The 23,426-nt window shown below is 38.9% G+C and overlaps 1 protein-coding gene across 1 annotated transcript in view; it reads left to right on the forward strand.

Annotated features, from left to right (window-relative positions):
- RERG (RAS like estrogen regulated growth inhibitor) overlaps positions 1-23,426 on the forward strand; it is a 106,379-nt gene that overhangs the window by 71,463 nt on the left and 11,490 nt on the right. Inside the window, exon 3 of the mRNA XM_061988868.1 lies at positions 19,889-19,945. Coding sequence (XP_061844852.1) covers positions 19,889-19,945 — 57 coding nt within the window. The remainder of the gene's footprint in view (positions 1-19,888; positions 19,946-23,426) is intronic.

Below are 23,426 nucleotides of genomic sequence, written 5' to 3' on the forward strand. Positions count from 1 at the left end.
GATCTATTGTGCAAAGCATGCTAGAATCCCTGTGCTTCATCTAATTATGTGGCATAGCCATTTTTGTGTTGATTTGCTGGCAATAGCCTGTCATCCAAATAGCAAAAGAAAGGGAAGGTATCCAGAGAAATAAGATCCTACACTGCCAATGCTCTAGTCTGGAGACCACTGTACTAACTCACTTTATCAAAACTAGTGCATGAAAGCATGGCTAGAATGAAAGGAAAAGCAGTATTTTCAGGAGATTTCCTTATTTAACTCTACTCTGCTTTCATTTGTAAGTCAGAAATAGCCCTGTATGTAATAGTGCCCCTGAAAGTCAGAGGAATCATTTGCTTGAGTCGCTGTTTCCTTGGTGTAGGTGAAGACCCAGGCTCTAGAGCCTCTGGCCAGTGCTAAATGGCAACTGCTCTCTCTCTATCCCATCTACTTTAGATATGGACTTAAATGTCAAAATAGAAATTCTGCAGAAAGGTGAATCTTGCAGCTCTCTCGGGCTTTTCCCCTTTTTCTGTTACATCTGTTGCCTTGAATTGTGGACTGCATTTTCTGTGTCAGTGTTTGCTATCCCTTCCATTGGAGCTCTACTGACATTTCTTGCTTCTCTCTCTCCCTTCATCCTGCTCTCAGAGAATTATCTCTGGTTCCATGCCGTGTTCTTCTGTTAACACACAAAAAGCCTCAGACTTTAATTACATTTTATTTGGATCAAATGCGTCAAGCCTGAATTTATGGTTTTTTTACAGGCTGGTAACCTACCCAACTCTGCAGTACAAATACACAAGTTTACCTGGTTGGTTGATGGTGATTGTTTTGGCTCTTTGTTTTTCTCATCTCTTACTCAGAGAAGCAGATGATTTTTCTTAACTCTGAAAGAACCACAGGCTCTCTGTTTACTCACAGAAAGTCTTGGGCTGTCCCTAACTTTCCTACAGTGTGCAAAAATGACTCTGCATAGTCAAGGAATCCAAACGTCTTTAACATTATTGAAAGCTGAATGTATTTGATGAGAAAAAGCAGGGACTATATTCTTAAATATAGGCATTACCTCCCTGCAACTCTTTACCCAAGGGAAAGAGATGAGCTCCTCCAGATTGTTGGCCAATGCAGCAGCCTAGTCTTATCAGCTAGAAAAAAATATTGGAGAAATTAGTCTTGTGAGGCTAAAGCCAGCTGTTGCAAATAGATCCTTAACACATCTCTGATCTTAGCTTTCAAGTTTTCTTTTATTTAGTTGATTGTGCAAGTGAGCAACTATACATTTATGTCAAAGTAAGACAAGTGCACGAGCTTGGGCACTGATGTGTTTAGATTTAGGAACCTAATCCAAAAATCATTTGAAGGTTCCTAATGATTTCTCAGTTAAGCCTCTGAATTGCTCCTCTTACCAGTCTTTCTCTATTTGAGTACTGATGGTAGAATTTTCAGCAGAAAAATATATTGACTTGCAGAAAAACATTGTTAGTATCATTGCCTCTGAGGAAAAAAAAAAACTCAAACAACTAACAGTTTGGTATGTGGTCTTGATTTATGTCTATGGTTTTTCACCTCATGCATACCATAGTATTGTTTATCCAGTTCCATATTAATGCTCAGAATTTCTGATTGTTTTAAATTTAGAAGCTATAGGAATATTTACACATGGTCTAAACTTGCATAGGTGCATTAGTATTTGCAAAGCTAGTAGGGGTGGTACTTCTTGGAAATAATGAAAATGGCAGTAATTGCAAGCTATAAACAGGGACTGTGGGCCAAAATTTTTAACCTAAGTATGTCCCTAGAGCTGCAAATAAGTGCCAGGAAACTTGGTGCTTCTGGAAAATTCGATTGTCCCTATTTGCATCATAAGGTCTTAAATATGCTTATGGTAAATGAGACAGATACTTGATGTTGGATCTGGGCCTTTGAAAAAAATCTAACCTTACTGAAGTGATTGGGAAATCTTTCAAATGCCTTTAAAAGATTTTGCAATCTTTTAAGTTGGAGTTATCCAAAATTTTGACAACCATAGACCAAATGATATAGGAATTTGCTCCTACTGGGCTTTGGAGACAAACGTACTTTATGATCTTACATAGCAGTGGAAAAATCATTTTGCCAAGGTGGAAAAGACCCATAGGCCATCAGCTGTGCAGCCATGCACCAAGCTTATGAAGTGGCTAGTTACTCATTAATTCACTTTTTATGATACTTGCTATTTTCATGATCAAAGGAGGAAAAAATGCATACTTTCTGCAATTCAAGTCCTAGTTGAGAGAAATATAAGAAAGGTTATCTACTACATAATCTTCCAGATGGAATTAAAGTGGATTTAATTTGTCTTAGGTGATAGACTTGTCTGCTGCGTGGCTGGATCACAACTTATTTGCCTATAGTTGAGAATCAAGACTCACAGATATAAACACTGGAGGGAAATGTGTACGATGCTATTTGGATGAGTAAGAGGAGAGATGGGGTATGGGAATATAATTACTAAGAACTAGTTCAAACCATAGTTAGCATAAAAGTTACCACAGCTTTTTTGGCTTAAAATCCTTTTAGTGAAAAAAAAGAAAAAAACATCCGTAATAAAATGGCAGAAAAAGAGTGATCAAGCAAGAAGGATGGGGAAACTCATCTTGAAATTTTACCTAAATCTGAACTATTTCAGCTTTTCTTTTAAAAAATGGGAAAGGGGCATTGGAGGGTCAATAGCCTCAAATGGCAACGTTTCCATCAGAAAGTTCTAGGGAAATCACTACTGTCAAGGGCAATGATACTCATAATGACACTAATTTTTCTCTACACAGTTCCTCTGATTCTGTTGTAGAGATGTAACTACTCTGTCTATCCATCCTCCCCTGGCCTATGATTGTACCGAACCAGCATTTTTACTGTGGCTTCTTTGGCACACAACCCTTCGATACCTCTTTGGATTCATTAGTCGCCTGTTGTGGCTTACAGTGCATCCATCTGCCATTTGCTAGGCACTGTGATGGCAGCTAGCGGGAAGCTAGCTCAAGTCTGGTGGAGCAAGACTGTAATGAAACAACAGCTGAGTCTAATCTCAGTTATTGTCCATGTTTCATTAGCTGTGTGTTTATGCATATTTGTGGGATGTTGTTTTCCTCCTCTGTTAGGCAACGTGGTTTCTTTAGTGATTATTGTAGCTTGAAGAAACAACCGGTGGAATAAATAGATGAGGCCTTTAGCTGAGTGAAGATAGTGTGAAGAGACAGGTAAGCACTTGGAGTGATGCCTTCATCCAAAATTGGGCACTTTTTACGGATACACTTCCAAGGGACTAACCCTGCCAATATACTCCACAACAAGTACCCAACCCTACCCCAGAAGTAACTGCTGAGTTGACTGCAGTGCTCACTGCCAGCATCACCTAAACAGTTGGGAAGCCCCAGGCAGGCTGGTGAGCATTTAAAAAATAAGGAGAAAAAGTAGGCATCCAATTTTCAAGGAGTTCCCTGCCCAAACAGTCAGAATTTAGTTTAACTATCTTTCTCCTAATTATCTTTTAAGTTGATTTAGTTTAACCAGGTTTTTAAGAGAAAGACCAGGAGTAAGCCTAACCACATAAAAGCCTTTGAGACACAGCAGTTGTACTTTAATTTACATACAAGATAACTTTTCAGGTGCAGACACGCTTTTCAGAGCCATGAATAGCAAAAGAAACACTTGAAAAATTAGTGAAATGTTTGCAAGAACCCTCAACACAGAAGATTTTGGAGAGATGAAAAGCTATCTCATTAGGAGACCACTCTATAATGCAGGAATTTAGCCCAAGCCTCTTTGTTTCCAACTATCACAAGCACAGGGATTTCAGTCTTAACTTCTTTCTTGTAGGGGTGAGGCTATGGCTGGTATCAATTTGAGAATATTACTTATCTCATCACACCCAAACAACTCGCCGGGGGCACGAGCTTCAGCCTACAGAGAGAAAGGCAAAGCTGTTGATGACTTCAGTGGGTTGTGCCTCAGGCTCCATTCAAGGAAAGAGGAATTCAGTGCAAAAGTCAACCCCAAAATATATAGCTATGTTGAGCAATGGCAGGGCACTTCCCAGCTGTTGAACATTTTAACCGACCAATCGAAAATAGCCTCCTGATGCGTGTTCCTCCGGGAATAATTTCAGTGGCATGTGAGTTTTCTGCCCTTTCATTGTCAGCTTTATTTCCAGGAATGTTTTTCTGTTTTCCAGCCAGTGCTTTCTGTCACAGTGGGTTATCTGACAATAGGTTGTAATGAGCCTGCTGCTTCTCTGCTTTCCACAAAGACACAGTCCTGGCCTTCTTATCTTCTGTATCATTGAGTGACATATTGAAATGTTGTATTTTGTCTAATTAAAATGAGAATACAACATAAGCATTTTTTCAAACCAGATCATACTCTTTCCTTTAGTCAATTGTTAATCTTTTCTTGCCACATCTCATGTTTTTTTTAATTTTTTTTCTTGTGCTAAATCCTGAAGAACGAGAGGGGAGGGAATTCAGAGAACAGGGAGGAATAACAAAATTCCTCCTCCAGCTCAACAGCAGGAACTGCTGCCGCTAATGCTCATCTTTCAGGACAACAAACAGAATAGATAGAGTAGCTAAGCTTGCCTGGAGCAGGAGCATGACAGAGCAATGCTGTTGGGGAGCAGGAGCACTGTGGCTTTCATTGCCCCCCTGGGGCTCCACGTCTCTAGGGCTCCATCACATCTCCCCCAAGTGGATCTGCAGGAGGAGCCACAGCCCTTCAAAGTGCTCTGCTGTCTAAACAGCAAGCCCACAGGTCAGGACAGAGCCTGTAAGTGCAGCTTAAAGACCGTATCTTTCTTCTATATGAAATCAAAACAATAAAGAGGGATCAGACTACTTGAAAAACAACCCTTGCTCCTGTAAGAGCAGCGAGCAAAGCTCTCAGCTTTGGCTGAACTCAGCTGAAGCTGAAGAGTTCATCCCACCCAACATCAGAGTCATTTGTGACACCACAAGACTTTATGTCCTGGAGAGGCTATGTCAGGATGCATTAGGAAAGTTAAAAATACCAGCCAAATTTACCTCCTTGTTGAAAAGCAGCAAGGAACTCATGGCTATAGACTCTTTTTGATATCTGTAAACAGCTCTTTGAAAATGCAACTTCTGACAAACAATAAAGTAGATGCCTTCCTTAAAGATACATCTCTGAAAGCACTGTTTCAGCATCCAAATAAAAAGTATTATTTATGTTTCATAAACTCTGTTTTTCCAGCATTATCTACAGTGATAATCCATTTATCCTAGCAGCAATAACATTACACTCAGGTTCCAGATGAAAATGAGGAATGTGCAGAGAAACTAAAGACCAAATTTTTCAAAAGACACTTAGGACCTGAAAGAGGAAGATAGGTAGCAAAAGAAACTTCTAGAAGTGCCTTTAGTATAAGTGAAATCAGCAGGTGTAGAGTGTGTTTTTTCCAACAAAGACAATTCCCCACCTTTCACACAGGACCACTTTCTGCTCTCAGTTTGGCCACTTTGACTGTTGGAAGCACTGTGCCTTTCTTGAGGTCAGTGGAATGATCAAGTTTAACAAAAAAAAAAAAAAAAAAACCAGTCTTGGGGAAAGAGTATCTTTTGAATCAAGGTTATTGATTTGATGTAGAGTTCATCCTCACAAACACGTGAACCAGCACAGCTGAGTAAGTGAACTTGAAGAGCTACAGACTCATGGTTGAGCAACGAATGTAAACCATGTCTCGGCCTGGCTCCCTAGCCACCACATCAGCCTTCATTATGAGCAATTGGAGGTTTTCTTACTTGTCAAACTAGATTCCCAGGCCTGTGTTTCCTCATGGCTCATATGATGTCATTGTGAACAGCTAAGCAGTTTGCTGCAGCCAGTATACTGCACTCTGCAGGGCAGTAACAGGAAAAATGAATGTATATTGTTTTATTCAAATGCTGGCAGAGAAAATGGAATTGTTTATATTCTCTCCATTCACTTTAAAAAGATCACAGAGTGAACTGAGGAAGTGTTCTTAAAAAAAAAAAAAAAAAAGCATTAAAAGGAAAACTCAGCGACGAGAGGTTTATCATACTGGCTGGATAAAATAACAGAAGCTAATAGCATCATAATTGTAAATTTCCTTAGTCCTGAAGGATCTCTGAGCCCCTAACATGGTTATCCTCTGCAGTGGCATGTACCTATTTACCTTCAGGATGCAGGATGTGATCCTAGAAGGGAAAGATGTCACAATACGCTTGCAAAATTGCCGTGGGATCTTTAACGTCCCCCTAGAACAAACAGGAACTTGGTGTTTGCAGTCTCATGTTAAAGGAATGAAGAAAATTCCATCACTAAGGTCACTCCAAAATGGATAGACCACTGAATGAGATAATGACTGAAAGAGACTGAATATATGACTTATCTTTGCTATCTGTGTATTTTCTATGGACAAGAGAATCTCACACAGATAGCATCTCAGATTTTCAGGATATAACTCATTATTCAGTATGAAAAAAATGTATCAGAGCTTCCTCTCAATATGAAGGTTTAACTAAGTACAACTAATTAGCTGAGACCAGAAGAACCCTCCCTGTAGCTATTACACTCTGGAGAGGCAGGGCCATATCTCCTGGCAGCGGTGATGAACATCATAAACTAAGTTATGTTAATCCTCCAAGTCTCAGACTTGAGATAAGTCAGAAGTTTTACAATGTCCATTATCTACTACTGTGCTTTTTATTTTGTTTGAAGACATATGATGTTTATTAGCTGAATGCCCTTAAGCACTGAAAATGAAAGCACCCCCATACATAATTTTTAAGTTTACTGTGAGCAGCTCCCAGGATTGTGTGTCCAGATTCTGAGCAGAAGGCTAATAATAACCCCTACATTATTATAGGCACCAAATAACTGCTCATAAAATTCAGTAGCTGCAGCCAGAGATAGGAGATAATAGTTGTTTATCAAAACAATGAATTAATTTAAATTCATTTAATGCTGTTACTGGGAACCAAGCACACTACACTGTATACTGGCTGGACCACTGAGCAGTGTTTATCTCGGTCCACTGTAAAATGGCCACAGCTCTGATAGGAAATCGTGACTTTCAGGTTGTGGGATAAATTCATCTTCTTACTGATGGTGGTTGTATGGAATGAGCAGCGATGTAAGAACAGGTTAATCTCCAGTTAGGCTTCAGATTTAAATAAGATTTGGTCACTAGTAATTTATGAAAAGTTGCTCCACAGAAGAGGTGATGCTGCAGGTGATGCTATTAGATACTATTAGGTGGCTAGCACCTCTCCCTTAGAGTAATTTTTTTCCCCTCTGGAAATTAGCATCTCTACAGCATGTTAAAAAACCCTTTATTCAAACTAAGTTTTCTTCTTCAGCTAATAACTGACACACTTTGACACATACTTCTTTGTACTGTAAGAAGAAGCATGTGTTACATAGCATTTAACTTGTTTTACTTAAATTGTTTATTGTAGCACTTTGCTTTTCTTGTTCTTTAATATCACAAACCCTACTGTGGAAATGGTAGCTTTGTCTCTGCTCTGCTCCTGCTGCTGTGTCTGTTAATTCTCCATGTGTAATGCCAAAGCTGTTTGCTGTAAAAAAAAAATGCTGGTACAAACAAAAGTTCAAGATTCCAGGTTGCTGGCAAGTAACAGGAGCAGATGTCTCAACACAGATAAAAGAAGAGAGGGTGAAGAAAAAAAAAAGCATAGATAAAATGTAAGAACAGCCATCAGGACATTTGCCACCACCTTCCATGAGATGCTAGAGGCAGTTAGAAGATTATACACTATGTTGCTAGTCACATAAGCCTGAAAACCATTGTGGTTTATGTCACTATCTGATATATCTGTTCTCACATGCCTTTCTCCTTTCATTCTTCTGGGAAGTTCTCCAGGTGTCTGATTCAGGTACTTGGCAATGAGCCTGTCAGAAAGAAAACAATTCCTTATCTTATGCCTTTAAAATTCCAAGTAGCCAAGGAACTGCAATGCAAAATTGACTAATAGCACAATTTAAAAAGAATGGGTTCTCATAAATATTTTGTTGTGTCCTGATTAAAAAGATGTAACATTTATCAATGCTTATGCCATCAGGCTTATAAAAAAAAAAAAGAGATAATGAAAAATCCATGGCTTGATTTGCAACATATTTTGTTGCCCTAACTCTTCTTTTACCTCTGACACAGGCACCTTACAGGCATGCATCTATGGATTGATTTGCGGCCCATCAATCAATAGAGCCAATACAAACTTCCAGTGCTTACCTAAGCTCCTTTTGTCAAAGAAAGTTGAAATTGCACAGGACTTATATTCTTTCAAGATTTTTCCCATATATCCTACTCCAGCTGGATTGGCATCCCAATGCAAAGTTTTTCCAGGTTTCCCGGCATTTCCATAGAGCCAAACCCAGAAAGCCAGGCTATGTATGTAAAATAAATGAAATATATCACAGAAAAAGACAGGGAACACCTTTTGTTTTTCATTTGATGCAAGCTGTTGTATCTTCTGATAATGTGTACGTGGACTTCAAATAAGATGATAAAGTTATTAGTCATGCTGACTTACAGACAGCCTGTTCAGACTGACCACTCAGAAGTAGACAGTGCACTCAAATGAAATAGGGAGGTCTGCTTGTCTTTACATCACTGGATTTGAGGCAAATAAGTTAAGATGGTACACTTTATGACGTTTTGAGTTACTGTTTGTGCTGGTCTGTATAGACTTAGTGAAACAGTAGCATAGCAAGGCACTTTCACGAAGGTAGTTTTTCCCATCACAAAGGTTACAAATGCAGGCAGTGATCCAGCTTTAATGCCAGTGGCCTTGCTCACAGTATGCTAACTGACCTTTCATTCAGGATGACTCACCAGAGCCTGATAAAACTCTATTTTTAAGCATTTACAGTTACACTAAGTCTTCAGCCTAGCAGCAAGAGTATGTTTCATCTTTACAGAATGAGACTGTCAGACCAGGATAACTGTCCTCTCATCCTGGCAAGAAAAACAGTCAGTAGTATGGTGAAACACCAGCAGGCCCCCAAAACTGTCAAGCACTAACCCCAGGCAAACTAGTTTCCTGAGCTCCTTATAAGCAGCCTCCCCCAGGGGTAAGGCCAGGTTGTTGCTGGCAGCCAGGATGCTCTTGCAGAACAGCTGTGCCTTGTAGACCAGTCCCTACCCTGACCAAAGATTCACATAGAACTGTCTTTTCCCTTGGAAAAATTGGTTCATCTCCTTCGGGCATGAGACTGCATGCCCTCCGCTGCTCCCTGGGAAGGGAGTCTATAGCTTGACATGCACATCTTCTCTAACAAAGCAACTTTACTTCTCTCCCCTTTCTTCTAGTTCCTCTTATTCCCATGCTCAGAAGGAAAGAGATGAGGAGAGAGAAAATAGGGAACAGATAAAGAGCTGATAAGGAGAGCTTTAAAAAAAAGAAACAACCAAATTCTACCAACCAAACCAAAACAAAAAGCCCCACAACAAAATAAAACAATTAAAAAAATAAACAAAAAACAGAACAGCAACAAAAATCCCTACTTCTGCACTAGCCATGGCTTCCTTCTATTCTCGTGTGTTCCCCTCTGTGGTACTGGCAGAGGATGAGGCAGCTGCTTCACACTCTCCCAAGAGAGAAGCTAAAGGCACCTCCAAAAGAACCGACCAGCCCTTCCCTTCAGGAATGCCACTTAAGCCACTCATGTTGCCTGTGCATTGTGCAGGGTTTAGCACCATCTGAGTGAAACCAAATTTGAACCCTTTTGGTACATACTGAAGCTAAGGAGCTGGTGGATGCTACAGCCAAGAAAGTACATCTTTGTCATCTCTCTGTAACAGTGATATTTGGTTAAAAAACCCACAATTTAGTCACGCACATTTATCCAGTGCAATAAAAAATAACACTGCAGTAAATAACAGAATGGAGACTAGTGAGATTGAGTTAGTTTGTTTTAAATCTGCATTTCCTAAATTACATGTTCTTTGAAAACAAATGGTGAGGTGTTCAGGCATTTCCCTTGAAAGAGAAATCTAAAAAACTATCTTCTTTCCCAAAAAATTGCCTTTCCATTCAAAATGCATTTTACAACAAAAAAAGTCATTGACATAAAAATGCTTTGGTAATAACCAGATGATCATCCTGCCCTCTAAAGTATTACAGAATTCCCTTTTTTATTTCCTTTCTTTTTTTTTTTCCTTTTTGAAGTTGACAAACTATTTGACCAAAAGAAGAGAGTGGGATGTTTTGTAAAGTCAACACAGGGAGAAGCATAAGGGAAAAAAAATGGAAAAAAATACAATCCCCTGAAAATTTTGCCATCTTGACATTGTCTCAATGAAATACTGGAATTTTAAAGAAAAAAAGCTTTCCACTCCTTCTGTCTTCTAGGAATATTTTCTTTCAATTCTCAATTTTTTCCTCAAATAAATGAAACTTTTTTGTTTTCTGCCTTGAGATGGGGAGGATGGGTTTATGTCAAAGTTTTATACTGAGATTCCCATTCTACTTAACTTTGCCCCGTGTCTTTCAAAACAGCGTGCAAATTCAAATGTTACCTGTGTCAGTGATGTAGAAAAGCTACAGCTATTTGTGTGATTTCATCTGTAAGATTTCATCTACAGCCCAATTACAAATACAGTCTGTGTCAGAGATGCAAACATATGGAGGTGTTATCATTAACTATGTTTTGAAAAACCATATGTGTTAGTAATAGCACACCAGAAAGTTTAGTCTTCACAAAGAGGCGACAAGACAAGTTATACAGTGAAGTCAAGAAAGGAGAAATGGTACAAGTATGGATATTACACACTGTGTTCCTAAAATGATCAAAACCATTAGACACATCAGTCTTCTCATTTATCTTTTGTGTGAGACCTGTGAAATAAACAATCTTAGAATGGAAAAATATCTTCGAAAATGGGATAAGGTAATATAAATTAAGCCTCCTGCTTGTGTTTCATATGCAGCAGCCATTATAGAAAAGCGCCTCTGGCACTGAAGGCAATGAGTAGAATATTACTATTAAAATCCTCCTGTTCAGTGTCAAGGGGACGAATTACTACTATACTGTGTATTTTGTGAAACTCACAGTAGACTATTGCAGATGAATATACAGAGAGGTTCGTTTATTGTGAAGTTAACACATTAGAATCAAGACACGAAACACTTCCTACCATTAACATTAGAATGTGGTTATAATCAGAGATTTTGACAAAATGAGTCCTGCATTTTCCATATTAAGTACTGAATGAGCAAACTGGCCTTTGTTCTGCTAATATACCTGTGCCAAGATCGCTTTCTCCTCAATCTGAGTAGTGGCAAATTTTGCCTCTAACCTGGGGGTCAGCCATCTTTGTCAGTGAGGGAAGGTACTGACAATTCCCTAACATGACAATCTGTGAAAAAAAAATACAAGCCTACAAAAGCAGAACTGCGCATAGCTAGATGTTACAGAAGAGCTGGAGCATCCACAAGACCGCATGCATAGAGACACACAGGCAGGTAGCACCCTACACATGATCTGATTGGTAAGCAAGAGAGCAGAAACACACAGGGAGCAGAGCACTCAGTAAACAGTCACCCTGAAACTATCTGTGAATGTGGGTAGAATGAAGCTCACCTTTCCATTTCATGAATGCCTGCAAACATTAGTTTCATTGCACTGAAGTCACTGAGTTTTATTGTTCATTTCCAGTGGCAGCAGAAGTAAACCATTATGTATGTTCCCATAAAAGCACAAGTTATTATTTACTTCATTCCTTGCAATTAAAATGTGCTTGCAAAATAATCTGATATAGTGCTTCCTTACAGTCTGCAATTAAGACAGTTGAGAGAAAAATACTAAATACACCATGCTATGGACTGCCAGAGTTTCAGTTGAGCTCCTTGAAACAAGTTACTTTTCTCAAGACGTTTTACATTCAAAAGTTCTAAAATCAGGTACTTCCCACAGTTACACAGTTACATCCAAGATAGACTGAAATTGCTACTAACAAAAGGAGTATTCCACAAAACTGTGTAGTCACGGAAAGTGACAGTGATTTTAAAAATCACAGAATCACAGAATGTCAGGGGTTGGAAGGGACCTCTAAAGATCATTTGGTCCAACTCCCTGCTCAAGCAGGTCCATCTAGGTCAGGTCACACAGGAACACGTCCAGGCAGGTTTTGAAAACCTCCAGAGAAAGAGATTCCACAACTTTCCTGAGTAGCCTGTGCCAGGGCTCCCTTACCCTCTCAGGAAAGAAGTTTTTCCTTAAGTGGAATTTTCTGTGCTCCAGCTTTTGTCCATTACCCCTAGTCCTATCACTGGACACTACAGAAAACAATGCTGCCCCATACTCTTCTGTGGTAGCACAGTCTTCCCAAACAACTTGTCAAAAGAAGGTCATTTATTGACATGTAGTTGAACAACCGATTGAATTAGCACCTGACACAGTCTTTAAGTCCTGCTATATGCATATTCAGCATCTAAAAAATATTATTTACTGTATTTACTATTTTTTACTGTAAAGATGACTCTAATATACAATGTAATTTTTACATTTGAAAGTGCGTTAGAGTTTTTGAAGTACATGAACATGGAATGTTGATTTAATCCATGATCCTGTTGTGGAGATTAAGATAGAGATTTAAAATAAATATTCCAATCCCTTTTATACACCACAAGAACATGTGTCCTTGTGGCCAAGTAGGCCAATGGCATCCTGGGATGCCTAAAGAAGAGTGTGCCCAGCAAGTCAAGGAAGGCTCTACTCTGCCCTGGTGAGGCCTCATCTGGAGTCCTGTGTCCAGTTCTGGGCTCTCCAGCTCAAGAGAGACAGGGAACTGCTGGAGAGACTCTAGGGCAGGGCCGCCAAGATGATCAGAGGACTCGAGCATCTTTCTTACGAGGAAAGGCTGCAGAAACTGGGGCTGTTTAGTCTAGAGAACAGGAGACTGAAGGGGGATGTCATTAATATTTACAAATATCTAAATGGTGTATGTCAGGAGATTGGGACATCCCTTTTTTCTATTGTATCTAGTGACTGGACAAGGGGTAATGGGATGAAGCTGGAACACAAAAAGTTCCGTTTAAACATAAGAAAAAACTATTTCACTGTGAGGGTGAGGAAGCCCTGGCATAGGCTGCCCAGGGAGGTTGTGGAGTCTCCTTCCTTGGAGGTCTTCAAGACCCACCTGGACACGTTCCTGTGCAACCTGATCTAGGTGGACCTGCTTCTGCAGAGGGGTTGAACTAGATGAACTAGTCCCTTCCAACTCCTACCATTCTATGATTCTACGAACAAAAAGACATTTGAACTATTTTTGATGTTCAGATTTGGGTCCACAGAATCGAGGCTTACTTCATTAACACTGAAGAAAGAAAGGCTTATGTTACACTGAGAAATATAACCTCCTAAAAGGCAAGAGCAACACATTTCATCACATAGCTGTCCAATTCTTCTCTCTATTTACTATTACACACTACAGATAGACACACACGCATATGTGTACTGTGTAGCAGTATATATATTAAAAAGGTTTACATACTTTTAATATTTATATCATCAGTCAATGGAGGAACTCTGTGCTGTTACAGAAAAAACATACAAACATACACTGTAATTTCTCAGAACAGTTCACTGCTTAAGACCATTGTTAAAATATGGACAAAAGATGCGGTTTGATACAGCAAGGCAGTGTAAACTGGACCATTTTTATAGTTGGTACAGTTTGTTTTTTCCTTCCCTCATCTCATTTTGACCTATTAAATTTACCCTTTAGTGTGCTACAAGCCCACTAGGTCTCAGCATCAGAAGTGACCACACTGAACAAATTGAGACAGGACGGAAGGATGAGAAATCCTTCTGTTGGTGTCTCACTCACTCTTACTTCGACATTGCTGAACTACCAGTAATATTGTCAAAACTGTGTCAAACCCGGGTCCACAGACAGCTTGAAGTAGTGACTGAATGTTTACATCTGTGACATACCAGGATCAGAAAAAAACTCTACATTATAAGTTCATACTTTAACACACACACAGAAACACCCCAAACAGCATACACTTTCAGAAGTAAATTAAATTCTCATGGTGGCACCGTTAAAACAAATCATTACTTCCCAAAAGTGGACACAGAGATGTTTAAGAAGGCAGTACATCACATGCCAGAGTGGTGTGGCACTACTATCCCACAGGCTGCAACTCAGCGCATGCTCCAAGGGGATTAAAGTTCTAATACATCAGAGGCCTCAATAGGGTGAATAGGGGGATGAACTCTCCTACAAAAATACACACATTTTTTAAAAAATGAAATACTGAACTTGTGAAAGTGCCTTTTGATCATTATAACCTCTGGTCTTAAGCTCTCTGGTGTCTTCTGCCAAGTATGGTTTCCTGATGACACATCATCATGGCACCAGGAATGGACTTGTTGATAAGTTAAATAATGGGACTCCTTTCAGACCATTTTTATAGCTGAAAATTCTCATGGCATAAAAGAGTCATTATACAGTTATTTCACTGTGAAGAACTGTTATTTTTCTTAGAATAACTTTGAAATCTGTAGCTTTTGGGGAAGGGGGATGTTTTTAAAATATAACTTTGCTTCCATTCTTCCCTCAAAAGCTCAGCTTTTATTAACTGTAATGATAATAAATTCATGAAGATATATATTCAGGCAGATTGTAAATTTAGCCAGAGCATTTATATGTTACTAAATCCAAACAAAGATCTAAAGCAAGACACAAAACACCACCAAAAATAATTCCAAAAGATATGGACTGAGATTCTCAAAGCTGACTAAGGGACTCAGCCACACAAATCTGAAAGAAATGGATTAATTATGTGGTTGATAATCTCAGTTTATGTGCCAAGTTAATTGCTGATATAACTTCATTGTCTCCAGTGGAGTTACACTGCAAATGTATTTGACAGACAGTCGCGTTTCTTGTCCAAGAATAACTTCTAAGGCAGAAGGTTTAAACATGAGTGAATTAAAGTCCTGGGCCAAGTTCTACCCTAATTTAAACCCTGTACAAAACAGCTGACTTGGAAGTGAGGGTGTAAGGAAAGGCAGAAAGAGACATGAGTCTGTTCTTCCTTGGCTGGGACATTACATCAATTCCCTTAGGTAATGGTCATGTCTCTGAAAAACACAGTGGGAATCCAAGTTGCAGTTTGTTGGAGATTCTTTCCTTCCAAGCCTGCAAGTTCTTGTATTTCACAAGCAGTAAGACTTCAGGGAAGTGCCTGGGCTAGTGTCAGTGGAGGACCATGAAATTCATTCCTATTAGGTACTGCATCGATCTGAATCTTGCCTGCTACAAAGTACATTTCATCTTCCTTCAGGATAATCATTGGAGATGGTCATTTTGATAGGAACAGTGGAATCAGTCACCTAACTGAATCAAAAAATCTTTCAGATATTCTCAACCTCAATGTTATCTTGAATCAAAACACAGCCTTTGGAGGGTTTTTTAGAATTTTAGGTTATTTTTGGCTCATTGTTAGTATTAAAGTTAAACATGTCTAAAGAAGGCTGGCAGGTCTAACAGTGTATACACCTTTAATAAGATGACAAGGAAATAATGCCCATCTCAACTCTTTCTATGCAGCCATGCTAATGACACAGGGACATTTTATCGCTTTGTCTGAAGCGTCATTTATGCCCTTGACAGAAACCTAAGCGCTACAGGTCTAAGTGTAGTGAATTCCTAATGTCTTCACTTCTGATTCTTCTGCTGACAGAAATTATATTAGTAAAAAGTGATGTAATCTGTCAGTAAGTGAGCTCAACATAACCAAAGTGGCTCCACAGTAATATCTGTGCTCTAGAGGGATCACTGCTAGGACAGCCAACAAGGTAATCTCAGTTTACGTGCCAAGTTAATTGCTGATATAACTTCATTGTCTCCAGTGGAGTTACATTGCAAATGTATTTGACAGATAGTCACGTTAGTTTGGACTGGCAGCCCAAGCACTTGGATGCCCTTCTCAGCTCTCCTGTCATTGATTAGCTTAAAATCAAATCAGATAGCAGAGTCACATACATTGTTTGAATACCCAACTGGATGTCAAGGGCCCATCTGCCTAGCACCCCTAATGAGGCGAAAGTGAAGACATTTCCCATCCAACATAGTTATAACTGGGACAGGCACTGGATCTAGAGCATTTCATAGAACCATAGAATGGTAGGGTTGGGAGGGACCTTTAGAGACCATCTAGTCCAACCCTGCTGTGAAATGCTGCTGCTAATCTTCAGCCTTGAAAAAATACTTGGAAGTGAAAAGCTCTACAGGATGGGCCATGGCCATTGCCATGAAGGCAAGCAGGAGTATTTTGAAGGAATTGACTGGGCCAAAAATGGAGAAGTTGAGCAGAAACAGCCCTGCCAGAATAGCAGCCCCAAGGGCACATGCCCCAAGAACTGGCACAGAGCACATGGCTCTGAAGTTGACACTCAGGGTTGTGCTTAGGTGGCATCTTCTTCTCCTTAGGAGGCCCAATGAAACTTTATGCGAGTACTCAGTAGTACTGAGTGAGCAACAGTGTAACCTTACTGTGCTCCCCAGTGAGACCTGCCAGCAAGGGAGACTGATTGCCATCTGGCCCTATGCATGGCAGCTGACTCCCACCCTTCCTCTCTTTTCTTCAGCTCCCTCCTGTGTGTGTGATTATTTGTTGTTTCTGCATACAGGCCTCCTTACTGGAAACAAAAACAACCTTCTTTTTCCATCCTCACCAGAGCTCACATCTGTGCTCTCTAGCTCTTTCACTTCTTTAGCACACAATGCCTGTACCGTTTCATCCCATGAATGTATCTACACTCCTCTCAAGGTCATTTCAGCAGCTACAGTCCAACTCTACCTTTCTTTCTTATCACTTGTCACCTTTTAACCTCCTTCATTTTGGCTACCTCAAAAATCAGCTCTTCTCTCTCTTTCCCTTCAAAGCTGCTGCTCTCTATCACCTGTCTCAGACATTAGTGCTTGACAGACTTTTTTCCAGTGCCCTTCATCCCTTTGACTCTCCTGTCCATCAATTTCTATCTACAAGTACAAGGTTATCATAATTAAGTCGATGATACTTAAATATGAAAATAGCCGGACAGGTTCCCCCACTCTTTTTTGCCTTCCTTCCCTCTCTCAATAGCTATTCCAGGTCCAGGAATGGGCCCAAGGTAAAGAACTGTAACATAGATAGCACATCACTACTTCTCCTTCAGAGTACAGCTGTGAAAGAAGAAAGCATTTTTAAAATCTTTTCTTGAACAAGAAAATGGTAAGGAGTATTCTCAAAGCATGTCAGGAGAACCTTTACCTTGCATCACTTCCCCAGTCAAAAGGTAAAAAGAAAAAAAAAAAGAAAGAAGATACTGTGTATTTTACTAGCAATTAGGGAAGAGTCATGACCAAACTTTTGCAACATCAAAATGTTTAAACTATTACAACTGAGGTAAAATGTGAGGAATTTACTCTAGCTTTGTAAAGCTTAGAGAATAATCACAGAATCTTAAGGAGTGAGTCTAGCTTTGATATGTAAATAAATCATGTGTTAGGTTTTCTAGAGATAGGTAAAATGCAAGTGGACAAAACATAGAATGATAGAATGATTTGAGTTAGAAGGGAACATTAAAGGTTATCAAATTCCCTCAAACTTAGTGACTTGTGTACTAGACATGCCCTTCTGTCTTTCTACTAACTATATAGAGAAACTAGATATTTAGCTAAAACTTCTTCATGTGGCTAAAATTAGGTTAAATGAATCCTATCTGACTGTAACAAAAATTATAAATTGGTGGATCAAAAGTTGTCCATGAGCACTCGCAGCCCAAAAAGCCAGCCATATCCTGGTCTGCATCAGAAGAATGGCCAGCAGATCAAGGGAGGTAACTCTGCTCCTCTCCTCCACTCTGGTGAGACTCCCACTTGGAGTACTGCATCCAGCTCTGGAAACCTTGGCACAGAAAAACATGGACTTTGTGGAGCAGGTACAGAGAAGGGCCACAAAAATCTCTGCCATGAAGAAAGGCTGAGAGAGTTGGAATTGTTCAGCTTGGAGAAGAGAAGGCTCTTGGGAGACTTAGTTGTGGTCTTTCAATACTTAAAGAAGACTTATAAGAAACATGAAGACAAACTTTTTAGCAGTGCCTGCAGTGATAGGACAAGGTTTAAACTAAGAGAGGGTAGATATAGACTAGATACAAGGAAGAAATTTATTACAATGAAGGTGTTGGAACACTTCCCAGAGAGGTGGTAGATACCCCATCCCTGGAAACATTCAAGGTCAGGCTGGATGAGGCTCTGAGTAATCTGATCTAGTTGAATCTCATTGCAGAGTGGCTGGACTGGAGGACCTCTAAAGTCCCTTCCAATACAAACTTTTCAGTGATTGTATAAAAAAGTCCTGGTGCAGACATCATCATGGATGGAAAATAATCTACACAAATCTCTTCTTGTAGTACAACATCCACATTAGGACACCAACTTGAAAAGCTACTTTGGCTAAGAATTGCCGCATTCCCTCTGAGAGCCAAGAGGAGTTTTTCTGCAAAGACTAAAAAAAAATAAAAATAGGATTTCCTAAGGAAAACAGAAACTTTAAATAACAGCAATTTAATATTGCTTCTTCTGCAGTGATCTCATTTCCTTAGGTTCAGAATCTTATTACCTCTTCCAAGTGTGAGGCATAGTTAAATCTTCCTAAAAACTAATGTTCTGATTGTATTTGAAAATAGGTTCAAATTAAGGAAATTTTAACTAATTATATTTATTCTGCAGTGTTGCCTTGTCATACTTTTGGGCACAGAAGTCTAGGATGTGAGATTCTCATAGCTTTAATTTTGAAAACTATCAGAATGGAATTTAGCTGTCACCTTTTACTGACCATCTGCAAGCAAAAGAACAAGAACAATCTTGTGGGCTGACAAGGAACACTTTTCCTCTAGTTGAAATCAGTGCAATCATAGCTGGTTCAGTGATTGCTCTGGCTTCATTTTGCAAATGCAGGATTTTGAATAGTTGGCAGTAGTGAACACTTTCCTCACACCATTAGAAATTCAAGGCACTGTTTAGTTTTAAATCAGAACATAATCAATATCCTGACTAAGATTATAGGTTGTTTTTAAAAGGGATGGAGGGACAGAAAAAAATAAGAACGTAATTATCAAGATCTTACCACTGAAACTGAGGACTAGTTATCCAGTGCTCCAAGATCTAAAGATTTATTTCTACTTCTATGAATTCAGTAATAGCATTTGTTGATCATTGGTTTAAAATGCTGTAGCTGATGACTTCAAGTGACAAGTAGGCGGAAATGGAAAATAAATTGTTGCAAGGAAGGCATGCCAAAATACAGAAGGAAGATGTTTAGCCAATTATCTTTACCTTCCAAGGTTTAAAATCTTAAGGGAAAGTTTAAATATTAAATTCTTTCAAACACCCCTAGTTTTGAGTCTTCAAGGCATCCTGGTTCAAAAACTGCTAACCCCTTTTCCACTGGTTATAGGAAATCTAAAGCATTCAAAATACTGCTGTTTTCAAAGCTCATCTGTTCATAGCACTATACATGGAATTGTTTTGGTTTTCTTATGGTAGAAGCTATTATGACCAAAAAGAAAGTGGAAAAAATTTTAGAGACCACTGTTGAACATCTCTTGGTATTTTGTCCTGCATTGTTGCATGGGTAAATGATTAATGCTGTAAAGAGTTTTTGTTTTCATCACTGTGGCCCACTATACGCTTTTGGAGGGGGGAAACAAACTGAAGAGGTCTTGACTGGCCCAGTAAGCAAAGCCAAATTTTGCTGACAGCCTGAGACAGCTGGTACATGCCCATTCACAATGAAAAGTTTGCTGGGAAAGCTTTAAAATCAGATGAGTTGAGGGCTTGTGCATCTCACCTGGAATCTTTTTGTTCCTCCAGCTCTCGTTGTACGCTTCCTGACCAAACGGTTCATCTGGGAGTATGACCCAACACTAGGTAGGCTGCATTTTATTCTGTACACATGGTATGCTGTATATAATAGCACAACTGAAGTAATGGAAAATGATAGGGTTAAAATTCCATGCCTGAGTCAACCTTTAAATTTGCTGTTAAAAACTCCTCTATGGTCAAATTATTACCTAAGATGGCAGAATAGGAAAGCAGAATGGACTCAAACGAAAGCAGAATTAATAAGGCACATTTCTACCCACACAGAAGTCAGTGGGAAATTTGCCATTGAAAGCAATTGCATTAGTATTTCACTCTGAAAATTTAGTGCACGATGAGTTTTCTGCTTTTGGGTAATCCAAACATTAGCTGCTAGAGAATAAGATAGCTGGAATATAGTTCTCAAAAATTCAAGGGGGGAAAAAAAAATTGTATGTACTTATAGTCTCACTTTCAAACAGATGTTGCGTCTCACTTTTTAGGTGACCAGATATGAACACCAGTCATTAAAAGTGCATCCACACATTTCCTCCACTACTCACGTTTAGCTGTGATGGGTCTGGCAATTTTAATGAGCTGACACAGATGTTTATTTCTGTGAATTAGAGGACCTGGTTGAAAATTTGAACCAATGTCTAATTTTTTAGATATTTCCTAAGTTAGCATCTATTTGAATGCTCTGCACCAGAGAAAATCCAGACCAAGTAGTCTGAGACATTCACATCTTAGAAAGCACCTTCAATACCTTAAGACTGAGTTGCACAAGGAAGGGGCTGAGAAATTTCTTTTTTCTTGTCATCTTCATCCTAACCCTTTTTTTTTGAGACTCAAAGAATGATCATGCAGTAAATACCTATTTTCTTTATTAGGGTTCTTTCTCTTAAGAGACAGAAGTAGAGTATTCCATAAACTTGCATAGCAGAAACAAAGATGAAAGTTTAATATCGTATTGCAAAACCCAGGCAGTCCTTTCAGCAAAGCCTACTATCCAATACCATACTAAATATTTACATCTGGTAATATGAAGAAATTACAGGTATCAGAACTGTCATCTTGGAAAATAATTCTCAGAACAATCTGAACTCAAATACATTATTTTACATAGTAATACCAACATATTCATCATATTCATATGTAACCTGTCTTGTACTTCACAGTGGGATGTTTACTATACTTTGCATCTCTACCACTAACAGAAATTTTAGAACTTGACAATAGAAGTAGCATATAGAGTGTTTAGTGTCAGTATGGTCTACATTCACTAACGTCGTACAGGAACACTGCATGCAAAAGTATCCTTGTTGCCTTTTTTAAGCACACAAAAGTTATTAGAAAGCTGCAAGGTAGATAATTTTTTCCTCACTATGAAGGCCGTATGTCCTTTTTGATGACATTTGTTTTTATTTTACAAATGAATACAGACAGAAATTAACCATGGCCTTCAGGAATCTAATCATCTTACATTTGCAACAGGGAAAGCTTTCATGCAAAAATTAAATTTCTTTTGACTTACTGAATTGTATATTCTCATTCAGTTTAGAGGATAACAGCTTAAGTCATCTGTTGCAGTTATTGAAGTTAAATGATTTAAGTTACCCAGAGAAAGAGGTTTAACAAATGCAAAAACTAATAAACTAGTATCAATAAGTTTTTTCTTAATCACAGTCGTCTCTGGGTTATTTTTTAGTCACAGTAACCTCTGGTGGAAGATACCCACCAGAGATGGGTTTTTAAAGTACTGTTTTTTCAAACTGTGCTTCACAACGGGATTCAAAGGAAGTTCTGAAGCCAGAGGAAAAAAATATCCTGGAGTTCTAGCCACTATTCAGGCCTCCAGAGATTGATCAGAAAGTTTTGATGATCAATGCTTTAAGTAACCTATTTCTGTCTTAATCATGTTAGTCTGATATGAATTCCATGGTCAGTTACTTGTGAACATCACTGAGCTAAATTTACTGAGAAGTTTTAGCTGAATAGATTCGTTTCTTCATAGCAAGTATGGACTAGCAGTTAGGTGGGAAGAGAGGTATCTATATATTCCACCAATACAGGGAGAATAAGTAGCTTTGTCAAGTAATTTTGAAAGGGCAGGAGTAAAACAGATGCAAACAATCTAGCTACTAAGCAACAGGAAGTTTTGCCAAAAACCACTGGGTTTGTGACAAAAATGTCATATTTATAGTTTATTTCTTATGTCAAGTTTTCAACTACCCATTAGCCCTCTGATACAAGGAATCCCCAGATAATTCCTATTTTTAGGAAAGCTTTCACCAAGTTGTACAAGGCCTGATGGAAATTCAACACTACCCTAAACTAAGCAGCAGGGTGAGAAAAAAACAAAACTTGTCCTCTTAATTCAAGGGTGGCACAATTTAACTAGAAAGGGAAAAGCACACCCTATAAACATTCCTTACTACTGTAACCTGCCAGAAGAAAATGAAGGACCATTTTTTTAGCAGCATATGGATATATTGCTATGTCTCCAGGAGCCAAATTACAAATCACAAAATAACATTTTCTGGTGGGAGGAGCATCGCTGAACCTTGCAAGCTTTTGCACATGGAGCTGCAGCTGAATCATAGCTTTGCAAGTGCTGCCCCTTTTGTGCATGGTGTTGAATCTGCGCAAGCTTTGGTAGGACAGCTGCATCTTTGCAAAAGTACATATCACTGTGCCTTTTATTTTACTATTCTCAGCCAAGAAGGTAACAACTGCAGCAAAGGTCATTTTCTGGGGAGTATTAACCATCAGCCTTGATATTTCCATTATTTCTGTTAAACTGACAAGGCACTGTCAACATCTTGGAGTGGTTTGTTGGCTTGTTTGTTTTTCAAAAAGTGCCTAATCTCTCAGGCTATGTGGTTTCCTGTCATTATCAAGGCAAATGAGTTTCCACTTTAAATCTTTAATAATCTTTAAATCTTTAATCGCACAACTATCTATCTCACACTTGCAACAGAATTACAAGGTCCAATAAAAGAGCTCTATGTAGAAATGGGCAGGAAATGCACATTTTAAAAATACATACTGTTGCCTTCTAAAATAGGAAATATACAAATTCAGCATTAAACTAGTCTTCTTTAGCTCGTTAAATATGTATTGAGAAAGGAGCTTGGGTTACCACATGAATTTCACCAAAATTCAGTAGCACTTATATGTTTTAAATAGAACACAACTTGCTAATTAATAAGCAAATTCAATGTAATGTTACATGGCCTAAAAACACTTGGCCTGGCTATGGCACCACTTAAGCCACAACCTAAAAGCACATCAGAAACATAAACAATGCATCTACAGTGAATTTAATACAGAACTGGAAAGTTGTGTCATACTTCAGTTTGGCAGTATTAAGAAATTCACAGGAGCAGCATGAAAACAACCATTCCTGTGTACCATTTCAGAAGCACTTGTGAGGAATGGGGAGGCAGCAGGCTGACAATTTGCCTGCCGCTGAGGTGTCTTGGCTTGGGAAGAGTTTGGAGCCTACAGACAGCCACCTTTGAAGCAGCAGCACTGCAGGTGGTCTTTT

Source organism: Colius striatus, chromosome 1, assembly GCF_028858725.1.
Source record: "Colius striatus isolate bColStr4 chromosome 1, bColStr4.1.hap1, whole genome shotgun sequence".
Taxonomy (NCBI): Eukaryota; Metazoa; Chordata; class Aves; order Coliiformes; family Coliidae; genus Colius; species Colius striatus.